This window comes from Solenopsis invicta, chromosome 16 (assembly GCF_016802725.1).
Source record: "Solenopsis invicta isolate M01_SB chromosome 16, UNIL_Sinv_3.0, whole genome shotgun sequence".
NCBI lineage: Eukaryota > Metazoa > Arthropoda > Insecta > Hymenoptera > Formicidae > Solenopsis > Solenopsis invicta.
The window spans coordinates 15446447-15461646 of record NC_052679.1 but is presented as its reverse complement, the minus strand read 5'-3'; the positions used below and the strand labels follow the sequence as shown (position 1 = coordinate 15461646).

Here is a 15200-nt window from a genome sequence, read left to right as displayed (position 1 = left end):
GGTAATTGAACTTTGCCCTTCCTTTCCGTCGTAATTGTATCGCACGAGCGGATTATGCACTGAATTAATTTGGGAAAGGTGTCGCGGATTACGCAACTATACGAGATTCTTACGTCTCATTCTGCGTTTTTTTTTCTTCTTTGCTTTTTGCGCTCTGACTTTAATTTGAGGAAATAATGATTAAGCAATTCTACAGAGTCTTTACCGCGTTTGCGCAACGTGTGTTAACTTGCGTCAACGAGAAGTCGTTTAAAATTGCGCACCGCGAATGTCGGTGTTTCTGAGACACACGGTATAAGTCATCTATATATGTATCATGTGACGGGGCCGACGTGACTTGCTTAGTGACAATCATGGCTGGTAAGTGGTGAGATGCGTACTTGTTTATTACCGTTATTTTGTTGAAAATTGAGACGTAAACATCGAAGACAACAGATTTGTCATCACGATCTCGTTACATCAGATCAAAATATTTCTGTAAAAAATATTAATTCGCATATTCCATGATAGTATCCAAACTTAAAGGAATTAAATTCATGAGTGTTCTAAGTGAGCGTGAAAATTGCTACATATAAAAACGTTCAAAGTTAAAAAAAAACTTATTTTTCAAAGTTGTATACTTTGCATTGATTTAAATGCAAAAAACACTGTAACAGTTTTTAAATGTTCATCGCAATGTGAATTCAAACAGGGATATTTTAATTGTTAACAAAAGCATGCAGCATACAAAAAAATTTTCAAAATTTATGAAGAATTTATTTAAATTATTATTTTCTAAATATTTATTTTATTTGACGTTTTTATACGCTTCTCAATTGAGAATGCAATAATGAAATAGGAATAGTTTTATTTTGTTTTTCAATGTCAAATTTTATGATTTTTTATTTTAATGACACCAGGATAAAAATGAGAAATTATATACTTTGCTATATAATTAATTACGTTTGCTCTCTGTGTTATGCATATTTTTAATTTATAATAATAATAAACTAATAATGAATTATTACTATTTTTTTTAGGGACAAATCCTTATAAGAATTTGTTAAAATCCATCAAAATCGGATTGAAAGACTACGAGTATTATGATATTGGCAGTTTTGGCACAAAATATGGTATATTTTCTAATTGTCGTTTATCTTATGATTCTTATGTCCAATGAATAAATATTTACTTGCAATGTTTACAGACAGGCTACCATTTTCCATTCGAGTTCTTTTGGAAAGTGCTGTACGTAATTGTGACAACTTCCAAGTAACAAAAACTGATGTTGAGAAAATTTTGGATTGGGAAAATAATCAATCTCTTCAAGATGGAGTTGAAGTGGCTTTTAAGCCGGCAAGAGTTATATTGCAGGTAAAAAGACCCCATTCAAAATTTTTATATTTTATTGATTTTAATCATGTATAAAAAGGTATACTTATTGGCTGTTTATTAAATTGCAAACAGGACTTTACTGGAGTACCAGCAGTCGTGGATTTTGCTGCCATGAGAGATGCTGTGAAGAGACTCGGCGGTAATCCTGATAAAATTAATCCAATTTGTCCATCGGATCTTGTAATTGATCATTCGATACAAGCTGATTTCACAAGGAGGTACAGTTTATTGCTTCAGCAAGCATGTTTTGATTTTTGGTGATAATTAAGTTAAAGGTTATCATATAAGCTGGAAGATTTGATATTGCTGCAATGTTTCATGCATGAGAAACAAAGTTTTACGTAATATGCTTGATAATACTATAAATAAAGATACAAATAAAACGCAAGATTCTTTTTTCTATTTTTGTATTATACACATATTGTCGAATAATTTGATTTATATAAATTTGAATACCATGTATGTTTCAGCAATGATGCCATAAAAAAGAATGAAGAACTTGAATTTGAGAGAAACAAGGAACGCTTTATGTTCCTCAAATGGGGTGCAAAGGCATTCAAAAATATGTTAATTGTACCCCCTGGAAGCGGTATTGTGCATCAAGTGAATTTAGAGTATTTGGCAAGAGTTGTGTTTGATTCCAACAATATACTGTATCCTGACAGTGTAGTTGGTACTGATTCTCATACTACTATGGTCAATGGTTTGGGTGTACTTGGATGGGGAGTCGGTGGTATTGAAGCAGAGGCTGTTATGCTTGGCCAAGCAATTTCTATGTTAATACCAAAAGTTGTAGGATATAAATTGGAAGGTGTACTAAATCAATATGCCACATCTACTGATCTTGTTCTAACTATTACAAAAGTAAATTTTTTTCCATCTGATCATTGAAAATATAAAATTTTTGTTGTAATTTGAGATTATATATTTTTATAAATAAAATTTTACTTATTGTTCACTAAAAATTTTCAAAATTTTTGAAAAATAAATTTTTACTGAAAATTTTTGAACGTATGAATAAAATTTTGAATAAATTTTTAATAAAATTTGTATAATAAAAAAATATATTTTACGTGTATATAATATTAAATAGTATTATAAGCTAAATAAATTTATAGTAATTTATATATGTATTTGTAGAATCTTCGACAAGTTGGAGTAGTTGGAAAATTTGTTGAATTTTTCGGACCTGGCGTAGCACAACTTAGCATTGCGGATCGTGCTACCATTTCTAATATGTGCCCAGAATATGGCGCAACTGTAGGCTTTTTCGCAGTAGATGAACAAAGTTTAGCATATCTCAAGCAAACAGGTAAAATTTTTTATAAAAAATTTATAAATATTTTAATAAATACTGTTTACAAAATAATTCTTAAATATTTTATACGATATATACATATATTTTTTTCTGTATTTTAGGTCGATCCAAGGAACATATTGAAAAAATTAAGGAATACCTCGATAGCGTACGCATGCTACGGAATTATGACGACTGTAGCCAAGATCCAGTCTTCTCCGAAGTGATCACTTTGGATTTGAACACTGTAGTTTCGAGTGTCAGCGGACCTAAGAGACCTCACGACAGAGTTTCAGTGTCTGATATGCAAATAGACTTCAAAAATTGTCTCGTGAACAAGGTTGGTGAATCTGAAACATTTCTGCATGAAGTAGATTGTACTTGCGAGCAAATCTATATTTCATCTGATTGCGCATATTTCGTTACTTGATAAGATATACAATGATAATTTATAATAATAATTAAAATTGACTATATCGATGATACGTTGTATAGATTACTTATAATAATATAATTATTCTACAACGTTAATTAATAAATCTACGACGATCACTCTAGGAAAGGCGATTAGTACATACAAGGGACGAATATTACCCAGTGACTATAAAATATAAGTCAAACTGGATTATATCCATCTCATGCTGTACCTTTGTTTTATCGGCTGGAATGAATTTGATTCTATTTTCTTTAAAGAAAGTGTCGTCATCTCTTGCTAGAAAAAAAATAACAAAAATGAAAATAATCGACAGAGAACTAGGTAACTTGTTACTGTGATATGGTTATCTTACATTAACACATCACAATAAAAGTTCCTTTGGACTCTGCGACTGAAAGTTATTTACTTTTATAACAATCTGTAATATGTGAATTTAATGTAATCAAAGATGCTCATTTTTTGAGAGAAAACGCCAGCGATTTTTACACATCAATTTATAATAGAGGCACTGTGATATGTTAACGCTGCGGTAAAATAAACTTGATAGAGATGTATATTATTTTACATGCATTAGTAATACTAGCATTAAATTGCTTGCAAAAAGCGTGTCCATTACTGTTGATATGTGATCGTCGACAATGTCCCACGTTGCTGTATCTCGAACATTTTTCCTTTGCTGATCTAGCTTTATGATATTTAAACCACATATAGTTAGATTACCAAAGATAAATGAACGAGCTGTGAAGTTGATTTTCAGACGGTACTTTTGCCATTAAAGACGAGTATATGATCTAGTCACAAATAATCACTTGTGTACTAGTCGCATACTCGACCCTAATAACAATATTTAAGAGAGCAATGTGCACGTGACTGTGTAAACGCCAGAAGTACATGGATTTGATATTGGATGCAATCATCACCCGGTGAAGTTTCCGTTGCAACCTTACCGGATACGATTACATCCAACAATATAATCCGCTATGCAATGCTGATATCGGCCGAATCCTATTTAATATCTTTATTAATGTAAAAAAAATCGAGGAAAATTTAACTATTTTAAAACTATTTTAACTATTCAGATTATTTCAAGAGAACTGAAAGAACAATTTTATCTATTAGATATTTCTTCAAATATCTACAACTGTTACTTCACACGCGACGAAGTTTCACATAAATTCAATACAGTTTCGGGTAAATAATTTAAAATTATACACGCACAATTGGATATTCACTATAATTATTTATTGATGTCTCCAATGGTTATCGAGATCTTCGAAAAATTGCAGAATACAATCTCGACAAATTAATATTTTCACGATAGTTTCATTAGCAAGTCAGATGAAGAGAACCAGCATTGACAAAGAATTCGATATTTGAGCTTAGTTTTAGTTCACATCGATAGTAAAAGTGTCGAATTGTTAGTCTGTTAGTTGCTTTAGTCTCAAATTTTTTTTATGGGTTCTTATATTTTTATCTTCACTTCTGACTTTCTATATCTGTTCTATTAGTTCATCACTTATAACGTTTTTTAAACACTTATTTTAATTTATTTTAACTTCAACTAAATTACAGAAAACTAAAAATTATAATCTGTTAAGTTCGAAAATTATGTTTTATTTTCACAACACTGTATACTGAATTGGTGTTGAGTACGTTTTTATGACAAGTAGTGAGATCACAGAAAATTTCACTAAACATACGAAAGACATACGAAACGGTAAAAAAACGTTTATCACGCGAATATATTTAACTCGCGGTTACATCAAGAAAGTCGCGATCTTAATCTGATAGGCGAACCGCGACGAATGATCGTTCAACGGACAGAAACAATACGTGTTTAAGAACGTACCGATCGATTTCTATTCGAAATGTTCAACATTGGCGTCGCGTTACCTTAGCCTATGACAAGATACAAGGACATTTACCGAAGGAAGTCATCCACGTGAATCATAAAGCTAACGCTTCTTCCGCATGAAATTTAACTCTTCCTAGATTGAGATTGATATTGAAGAGCGATAAGACATTTATATATTTTTAATGAATATACGAAGCTACATTGGTATGAATCCAAAAATTTTAAGTTAAACGCGTGTTAAATTTTTTTATCAATTTAGAACTATTCCTTCTATAATGAAAATTTGGAATTATATTAAATATAAGAAATTTTACAAAATTTATTAAATATTATCGTTGACTTCTATAACAAAAAGTAGCTAGAAAATACAAAGCTTTATTTTTTTTAAATCAATCAAATTAGAAAACACGTCAAGTTTATTTTAGTTCAAATATTCCCATTACAATGAACATCAAGAAAAATCTTATATTTTCTCTATGTAAAGACTCAACACTCACATCGCCTTATCGGTTCAAATTTTTTATTTTTATTGATATAGATTAGTGGACTGTTGAAAACTGCTACTTTCTCTTATTAAAAATATAAGAGAATGTCTGTGTGTGTGTATGTGTATGTGTGTGTGTGTGTGTGTGTGTGTGTGTAAGATACTAATTTATAAAAAAAGAAATAATTCTTACACACGTACCATTGATCGATCGATCCGTCCGCTTCGTCGGAGAAGACAAGACTCTTTGGTCACACTTCGCATAAGTTCTAGAAGACGTATCCAGAGCTCGCGCTGAAATTGCTGATACAACATCCTACTACGTTCGTTTTGCAAAGCTCACACATTTCATTGCAAATGAGCCATCGTTTGTCGTGCATGCTGGTATATAGAAAGAGCTCGGATTTCCTATCAAAGCACAGTGCCCAGGGCCTGGAAAGGGACATGTTTACGAAAAACGATTTTTGTTTAAAGAAAAATTTACATACTGTATATATAATTAGCTATTTTGCTACACTGAGAAAAAAAATTGGTTAAAAAACTAAAATATTTAGTCCGATACGCACAACTAAAAATTGGGTTGATTCAACAATTATTTAGTTGCACGAAAAAAGATATCGTTTATTTATATTAATCATTCCAATTTTTTAACTAAGAATTAATTAAATCAACTCAATGTTTAGTCGTGCGTATCGGACTAAATATTTTAGTTTTTCAACCAATTTTTTTTCTCAGTGTACAATTAATACTGTAGCGAATAGTTATTATATATAGTAAGTATCGTTAATTATCAATATATTAAAAGAAGTATTTGCATTATTTTGGTCGCGATTAATGTCAAGTACTTTCGAAGTATTTTTACAAAATAGAAATAAATATTAAACAATAACAATCTATGAAGACACAAACAAATATATAACTACTATAATTAAGATGCATATTTATATAATTTTTTAATTTCGTATCCTGTATTATTGCTTTGATATAAAAATAAGATCTTATTAATTTCTATACTTGTCTTTCTTTCAGTATTTAATAACTTGTTTATTACTTTTTCTTTTTCGTTTAAAAATACTTGTCATCGCTGGATCGTCATTATTGAAATGTGCATATGTGAGGTGAGCATGAGGTCGTAGACCTCTTGATTGCTTAAAGATCGTTGCGAATTCGCTTCTTCAGCAAATTGTGTATCGGGCAATGAATTCCGTTGTGCATTCGACGCGTTAAACCTGCCAAATTTATGGGGCAATAATGCGAATGGCAGTAGACGATAAATCACACAAAAAGAAACAATTTTTAGCTTATAATTGTTTGTGAATTTTATCATGGCTTTTTAGAAGGGATATTGTATTACTCAGAGAAATATTACATTAACAGATATAAATACAAAATATAATATAAATACATAACAAAATGGCGATTTTTTATTACAGATAGGCTTCAAAGGCTATGGTTTAACCCCAGCAAAAGTAAATTCCGTGGGGAAGTTTAATTATGAAGGAAAAGAGTACGAATTGAAACATGGCTCAGTAGTCATTGCAGCTATTACCAGTTGTACGAATACTAGCAACCCTAGTGTTATGCTTGGAGCAGGTATATTATAAATTTTTTAATAAAATCTAATATTACATAATGTTTAATATTTTATAATTTATATTACACTGATACAAAAAATTTATCGAAAGATACGAAATAAAATCAATCTGTTACTTTGAAAACTTAAAATTATCGACGTTTATTAATGCATTATTACGCAGGTTCTTAGATTTTTTTATTACACTCAAAATAGAATTAAAAATGAAATTAGTATTTCAAAATAGTCGTTATTAAAATAGCTATTATTAGCTTAAACATTTTGTCTATTTGGAAAAAATTGTACTTTGAAATTTAGATTAGAATGATAAAAAATGAAACGATATTGTATAAGAGTGAAGAAAAAAACGGCAAATCTTATTTTTATTGTCTTTATTGTTACTTGTGAAAGAACATAAAGCGTAGTTCTATAAAAATAGGGTGTTGTGATTTAAGATGTAAGATTTACTATTTTGGTACACAGGCCTTCTTGCTAAAAAAGCGGTGGAAGCTGGCTTGCACGTCGAGCCCTATATAAAAACATCATTGTCACCTGGCTCTGGAGTTGTTACTTATTACCTCCAAGAAAGCGGTGTGATTCCGTATCTAACGAAGTTAGGATTTGATATCGTGGGTTACGGATGTATGACTTGTATTGGAAACAGTGGCCCGCTTCCCGACAGTATAGTCGAGGCTATTGAAAAGGTAAAGTACTCGGTCGATTTCATATTCAAATTCTACTCTATTATCCCCACAATTTTTACCAAAAGATAGAAATAAATGGTCAACATGGAATAAACAAAATTGCGTTTAAAGACCATTAAATAATAATTTTACAAAATTCACTGATTAACTGTTAAATTAAATAATTGGTTTTTCCCTTTACTAGTATTAACATTTTTGCATACAAAGCAGTACTTGTCATTAAATACTTTGAATTTCGCTTGTAGAATGAACTTGTTTGCTGTGGAGTTCTGTCAGGCAATAGAAACTTTGAAGGCAGAGTTCATCCAAACACTCGGGCGAATTATTTAGCGTCTCCGCTTCTAGTAATAGCCTACGCCATTGCTGGTACTGTGGACTTTGATTTTGAAAAGCAGCCACTGGGTAAGAAATAGAGTCCTTTTCGTTTTATTGAATTTATAGACTCATAAAGCATAATTTATGAACTTTCTGTTATTTTCAAGGTCACAAAGCCGATGGCACTCCGATATTTTTGCAAGATATCTGGCCAACCAGAACGGAAATTCAAGCCGTCGAGCAGAAATATGTCATCCCAGCAATGTTTAAAGAAGTCTATAGTAAAATCGAGTATGGCAGTAGCAATTGGGCAAGCTTGGTAGCACCTGACGGCAAGCTATACCCGTGGGACACTAATTCTACGTACATTAAAAATCCACCTTATTTTGATGACTTACAAAAGGTTATTAGATGTATAATTTATTTTACATAAACTACTTTTAAAAAAATTTTGAATTTTTTTTAACATTAGCTTTATTTTTTAAAAATTATATAATTGCATGTTTAGGATAGTCTTCAGGTATATTGATATAAAAAAAATTATGTGATTTATGTTAAGCAATTGGACTGAAAAAAATCTTGACTTATTTTTTAGAAATATTCATGTTGTGTAAAAAAATCATGTTCTTATATTGTGTCTTATTTCTATTTGTGAAAAGTAAAGAATTTTACAGGAGCTGCCTCCAATAAAATCTATCGTGAAATCGCGAGTGCTCGTAAATCTTGGAGATTCTGTTACAACTGATCATATTAGTCCGGCAGGCAGTATCGCCCGTAATTCAGCAGCGGCAAGATATCTAGCTAATCGAGGGTGAGTTTGATGTTATAATGGAAATAGTGGAAATAATATATACGAATTGACCGAATTGTTGACGATAATGATCATTTCCAGCTTGACACCAAAAGATTTTAATTCTTACGGTTCACGCAGAGGAAACGATGCCGTGATGGCGCGAGGTACATTCGCTAACATTCGTCTCGTGAATAAATTCATTGGTAAAGCGGGACCACGAACAATTTACATTCCAACTAATGAAGAGGTATATTTAATTAATCTGTGCATTAATTTCTTGCCGCTTGTAGTTTTAAAGATTTAGTTTAAAATTTGTTTAATATTAATCTGTTTTAATGATTGTCACTGTAAATCTGGGACACCTTGTATAATTTAAATACGTTTAATAAAACTGCTTTAAAAAATGACAGTATTTCTAACGAATAGTTTTTAAAATATGCACTTTTTGTAAAGAACGTAACAATTTGTTACATAACAATTTGTTAAATGTTATTTAGATGGATGTATTCGATGCGGCCGAGAAATACACGAAAGATGGGACGCCTCTGATCGCTCTAGTTGGCAAGGAATATGGATCTGGATCTTCCAGAGATTGGGCCGCCAAAGGACCGTATCTACTCGGTATTCGAGCTGTTATTGCAGAGTCGTATGAAAGAATACACAGGCAAGTTTTTTTCGAACTATCATTTATTTTCGATTAAATTAAAGTATAGTGTTTTCATTTGAATTGTAAAATACGTTTTTTTTTTAAAGATTTAATTAAAAATTAGCTCGTTTAAAGGTAAAAAATGTTAAATAACAGGTATTAAGAGTTCACTTTTTTTATAAAATCTATTTTAATTACTTTAATTTAATGTACACTTATATGTATATTTTAATATGATAAATTTGTATAAATTTATTACAAATTCATTTATTTATTTGCAGGTCTAATCTTGTGGGTATGGGCATTGTTCCACTACAGTACCTTCCCGGAGAAAACGCAGAATCCTTAGGATTAACGGGTTACGAGCAATACGATATCGCGATTCCCGCAAATTGCCAACCCGGAGAAAAAATCACTGTGAATACGGATAACGGAAAGAAATTCGAAGTAATCGCACGATTTGACACGGAAGTTGATTTGACTTACTTCAAACACGGTGGGATTCTCAATTACATGATTCGAACGATGCTTTGATGTATTATATAAAAAAATTAATATAAAAAACCCTCTTGGAAGGTTACTTAATGAGATACTTAATTAATTGGTTTTGGGACATAACATGTATCTCTTTTAAGATTGAGTTTTAAATATGCGAAAAAAATGTAGAAGCAAGGATATATTTTACATGCGCTATCGTATTTAATGGCTTTCATCTAAAATGATTAACATGGCATTTGCAATATTTGTGTACAACACGTCATTAATTAATATATTTATTTCATAATATTAAAAATGTTTATTATATTAAGATTTTGCGCTGTATAGTCTTATAGTGGAAGTAGTTCAAAGTTAAACAAAGCGAAAAGTTTATTAATCCAAAAAACTCTGCTACCATTGTTTTAAAAAAAATTGTTTTTTTTTATATTTTATAATCTCTCGTTGTATGTATTATATATATGTATGGGGAACATTATATCGTCTTCGCTTTTATGTATTCATCGCAATAATAATAATAAATTATTGCAATACAATTGATTTTTTTTATTATATTTTTTAAATTATATATCAACACTATTAGGTGTGAATTTAGAAAAAAATATCACACGAACACAAGTTATTCAGATATAAGTTATAACTATGTGGTATTGGCAGATAATTATATACATTATAATAATGCAATTCATACCATTAGAATTTATAATAAAGTAACAGTACTATTTTTATAAAATTCATCAATTGTCATCAGACACATCACACTATTCAACTTCCAGCATCTGGTCTCGCCTTCGTGGTTTTTCTTATCATACAAATTGTTGTAATTAAACTTTCAGCACGAAACATTTCGTTTGAATGTATTTGTATAATCTATCTATCTACCGAACAACCCACATGATAGAATATCCATATACATCGATTTGTAATCAAGTCTTTCAATCATAGGACCTGAGAAGCTTAATTCGACTATATGCCTATCTGTAGCGCAATATAGATTCGTGCTATCAAATTGTAAAGAATAGACCGGACTACGTTGAGATGATGGCTTCGAACTCATGTAATAAAGCTAGAAATATTGAAAAAGTTGTAATATACAATTTTAAATTTACAAAGCATGTACATTAGTTTAAAGTTTAAGATAAGAACCTGAACAAAATCATTCTTTCTTTGATCCCACAGAACAGCTAAACAATTATATTGCGTTCCTGTTATCATAGAGTACTGATGATCAGATGAAATACAATATAATGTTGCGTCGGTTGGATCTGCCCACGAACAAACACATTTTCCAGTTCTGAAATCATAGTTATTAACGTTATATGAAGCTGAAAACTGACCAAACGGTCAAGATATATTACCTTAAGTCCCATTTTCGAATATATGTATCGTAGCCACAAGTAAGCAAAGTGTTAGGATCTTCCCATACCATGTCTAATATTCCAGCACCGTGTTTCCATTCATGCTGCATTTTATCGATCGATGTGTAACTGAAATCTCTCCATTAGCTCTTGCATATTATTCATATTAAAATTGTATATCCAATTATAAATTTCATAGCGATAGATATATTAATTAATTGCAATATTACGCATACCATTCGATATTGATTACATGCAGTGGTGGAATGTCGGCAATTCCAGTTGAGCCAACGGCAAATTTTACTCCAGTGGGATCAATTGCGAGCGATCGCACTTTATCTACTGGATGTATACAGATCTCTTTTTCGTAAACTTTTTTTTCAGGCCTATCCATGTCTGGATGTCTCAATATCTGAATGGAAATATGTGTGAATTATAAACACTGTTATTGCGTCAGATAACAGATTCTTCAAAGATTCTTACTTTTACTACACCAGATTCTAAACCCGCAATGAGATTTTCTGATGAGGCGTCTAAGGCATTAACGGAAGAACGATTGTTCACGAGCCTCTTTACGAGACGACATTTCCTTTTGCTATACTTTACCAGAAAGTAGTTTATAGTGCCATTTCTGTGGAAAGTTTTTGCAAAGAATTATACATCAGAAATATAAAAAAAAACTATAAATATGATTAGCTAAATATATATGTACGTATAGCCGCTTATGATGAAGTTTTTCCAAAGAACAAATTTGCAGATGTCACCTCCTGTATAGGTTTCTGTATAAAAGCTGTCACCAAACATGTTATCTATCATTTCTCCTTGTTCGCGAACATAGCCAAGGAGATCGTGACCACCGCACCACCAGAGTATGCTCCTTGTCATTTGCAACCATGGCATCAGCCTTGTTCTCTGTGTGAGTATCGTTTGTTTTTTGTATATTCCATATTGCCAGTTGTAAGATACTGGCCATTTTTCTTGTATTTCCAATATTGTTTCACACCTGAAACAACAAGTATTTTCCCATTTTTAGTTTATTCTTCTGTACATTTTATTCTCTCGTACAAATATATAAAATACACATAAATAAAAAAAAATATATGTAAAATTATCAGAAGAAAACAGCACTCTTCTTTCCTTATTTTCCAACTGTAATGCTAAAAATATCTTATAGATGTGCACGCGTGTTGGGTACACAGCAATAAATAAGATTGTTTCGTTATCTTATCATACATACACTGAAGAACTGTTACTTTTGTGCATCGAATTTGCTTCATTTAAGTCCGGATTTTAATTCGAATGGAATTTAATATCGAATTTAGGTTAAACACAACCTAACGTACCTATCACGAAATTTCTTTGACATTTGATTCGTGACAACAAATCTTTTGCCTTTTTCAGCCCAGACGATATCCAAGTGTACCATCTCGTAAAATCGCTTGCATACTTCGCTGAGTCGCAACAAATCGTATGCATTGCAATAATCGAAAATGATTAGCAACACGTCGTCTGGTAAAAGATCCAAACGCAAAGTATCTGTCATCTTTCTAACTACTGAAGACATTGAAGTGTAGTTCTAGTTAAAGAACAGTCTGAGAACAATTTAACTGTTTGACTGTTCTGAAATTCACTACGAATACTGAGAATCTACAGTTCACGTTACATATACTATACATTTTTAGTAGTTTGAATGACCACCGAACGAACCTTTTATGTCCATAAAATGTAGATATTAACTACTAGCCAAAATGCCTACGAATCCTGTAGATAATAGGTTTGTTCGCGTTGCATGCTCCAACTTATTTCAACACGCTGCAATACGTTCAAACCAATGTTGCGATAGGTGATGAGAGTCATCAAAGTGATCCAAGTACTCTCTGGTTTACATTGGAGCATACGATGCGAACAAACCCAATGTCTATTTTATGGTTCTCTTCTATGCTAAGAGAAATAAATTTTAATACAATAAACGGACAATCAATTTATCAGACGTTTTTATCTGTCAAGAAGCGCGGTCGCGTTTCGTGCCAATTTAAAAAAAAAAGAAAAAGAAAAAAAAAGCGAAAAGACCGAGCGCCTCTTTTACGCAAGTTTAATCTACTTCACTCTTCGACTACTGCACTTGAACGTTTTTGAAGAGTACATGTTAAAAAATTAGATATTTTTAAAAAACTATTTTCACAACTATAACTTTTTGTATTTTATTTTTATTATGTAATTTAATAAAGTTATTTTTAAAGTAATTATTATGTCAATCTTGTATCATCGTAAGATTTTGCAACCAAAACAGTCATTTGATAATGTTGTATAAGATAATGAAAATAAGAACATATTTATTAAAAATTTAGCTAGAAAGAATTCGCTGTAGCTCAAACCCATCATTAGTGTTTTCACAATAACATTGATGTCACTTGCATTATTATTTTTAAGTTAATTTCTTTTAGAGAGTGTGTAGTTAAAATCTGCAGAAAATAAGCATGTTTATTATCTTTTTATAAGATTGTTCCATTTTTACCGTATATCATTGTAATTAAGTATACTTTATAAATGATTAAACTTGTCACTTCACATTTTCCAAATTGTAAATAAAATGTTAATTTTTTTTAATTCTAACTAAAATTTATTATAGTTATAATAATTATTTCACATATCCCTATTTATCCGTATTTATTTCTATACATTACCTTCCTATATTGATTTTTTTATTTATGCGTATTTATTTCTAACCATATTTCTACATGTCCGCGTGTAATTTTATTTCTACTTACCCGTATAATTAATTAATCACTATCGCGATTATATCCGAAATGAAAAAAATATATTAATATTTTAAAAGAGTTTTTAAAAAATGACAAATTCACGATTGTATGGAATTAAGCTGAAGATCTTTTTTCTGTCTCCCATAACGCACGATATTGCACGTATGTGCAGAATATATTATAAAATCTTACCTCGTGTATTTTTATATTATTATATTAATGGTCTTGAATACCAACTTATATTGTATCTTCTCTTTGTTCTTCTGACCAGGTTGAACTCATCTTTTTCTGGCCAAATTTATTGTGTAAACTTTGATCTCAAAAGTTTATTTCATGTAAATTCATTTATTGCGCAAAATCTTTTTAATAATACATTTTTATCACTCACTGCTAATCACTCTGCACGTGAATACACAGGCGGAGATTGGAGCATGATGCGACGCAAATGAGATAATAAGCAGAAAAGTCGTTCAATGTTGTCAGCTGAGGCGTATATGTTACCGATGCACGTGTAACGGATGGTCTGCCAAAGCCATTGCTTCGATCGATTTATAATCATTATAAGATATTTTATTATATAAAATAAAAAAGTATTTTATTAGAAAATGGCAATCGCGTGATCGCTAATATGAAATGCACGAGCAAAAACACGAAATATTATAATATTGATAATTTTATATACCATTTTCACATTTCAGCAATTCGTCGTCACTCCGAATTTCCGATTACATCGAAGCACATCGCGAAACAAATTCGAATAACATCAACGTAGATATAATATTGTATTGTGTAAAACTTCGAAATCCCGAGAAATTTATTTAACATAATTTAGCGTTAAGATCCTTTTAATAGAACTTTATTTTGACAAATGATACGAGAGTTCATAATACTATGCGACGCATTGCGTACGTCTTGCTGGCAATCAGCGTGAAAATCACCGAGTACGCAGCCATGCACAGCAACACAGCTCGAGGCGGACGCAACAGGTTATTGACTGCGCAAGGGCATTTAAATAAGCGCTGTCTCGCTCGCACAGTCATTCAACCTTTCCCCACTCTTGACGTAAACAAGACGCCGAGTCGTCTGAGCTGCTCGGTCAGTCACCTTCCCA

General features: G+C 31.2%; 2 protein-coding genes and 1 long non-coding RNA gene across 5 annotated transcripts; 1 reads left to right on the top strand and 2 right to left on the bottom strand.

The window, feature by feature from the left end:
• Positions 1–241: 241 nt before the first annotated feature.
• On the top strand, positions 242–10508 carry LOC105199309 (cytoplasmic aconitate hydratase). Of its 2 annotated transcripts, none has more exons than XM_011166329.3 (15): positions 242–360; positions 1020–1112; positions 1187–1353; positions 1447–1592; positions 1845–2238; positions 2515–2686; positions 2794–3011; positions 6880–7039; positions 7503–7723; positions 7969–8125; positions 8206–8441; positions 8713–8849; positions 8931–9078; positions 9329–9495; positions 9759–10508. In XM_011166329.3, exons 1-15 carry the CDS (start codon positions 354–356, stop codon positions 10009–10011), a joined length of 2676 nt encoding a protein of 891 aa, XP_011164631.1. In that variant the 5' UTR covers positions 242–353; the 3' UTR covers positions 10012–10508. The 2 variants fall into 2 exon arrangements, with proteins under 2 accessions (XP_011164631.1, XP_039315119.1); XM_039459185.1 differs by lacking the exon at positions 242–360 and adding an exon at positions 522–549.
• LOC105199310 (F-box/WD repeat-containing protein 4) lies at positions 10498–12993 on the bottom strand. 2 transcript variants are annotated; one of them, XM_039459192.1, is made up of 7 exons: positions 12568–12993; positions 12043–12333; positions 11814–11961; positions 11567–11742; positions 11331–11459; positions 11119–11266; positions 10498–11038 (listed from the first exon to the last, which is right to left on the bottom strand). In XM_039459192.1, the coding sequence occupies exons 1-7, from the start codon at positions 12591–12593 to the stop codon at positions 10847–10849; spliced, it is 1110 nt and encodes a 369-aa protein (XP_039315126.1). In that variant the 5' UTR covers positions 12594–12993; the 3' UTR covers positions 10498–10846. The 2 variants fall into 2 exon arrangements, with proteins under 2 accessions (XP_039315126.1, XP_011164632.1); XM_011166330.3 differs by having other exon boundaries at positions 12674–12989.
• A 1000-nt stretch (positions 12994–13993) lies between these two features.
• LOC120359837 lies at positions 13994–15173 on the bottom strand. The gene is made up of 3 exons (XR_005576632.1): positions 14772–15173; positions 14478–14627; positions 13994–14406 (listed from the first exon to the last, which is right to left on the bottom strand). It is a non-coding gene; the product is annotated as an uncharacterized LOC120359837 (long non-coding RNA).
• Positions 15174–15200: the final 27 nt, after the last annotated feature.

Bases quoted from the DNA above. Each gene is read 5' to 3' on its own strand.
- LOC105199310 (XM_011166330.3), bottom strand. From the start codon at position 12,894: ATGTCTTCAGTAGTTAGAAAGATGACAGATACTTTGCGTTTGGATCTT. The intron at 11,743-11,813 runs GTAAGAATCTTT...ATTTCCATTCAG, and splicing joins TAGAATCTGGTGTAGTAAAA to ATATTGAGACATCCAGACAT. The intron at 11,267-11,330 runs GTAATATATCTT...CTATGATTTCAG, and splicing joins ATTCGAAAATGGGACTTAAG to AACTGGAAAATGTGTTTGTT.
- LOC105199309 (XM_039459185.1), top strand. The intron at 1,593-1,844 runs GTACAGTTTATT...TGTATGTTTCAG, and splicing joins CAAGCTGATTTCACAAGGAG to CAATGATGCCATAAAAAAGA. The intron at 8,126-8,205 runs GTAAGAAATAGA...GTTATTTTCAAG, and splicing joins TTTTGAAAAGCAGCCACTGG to GTCACAAAGCCGATGGCACT.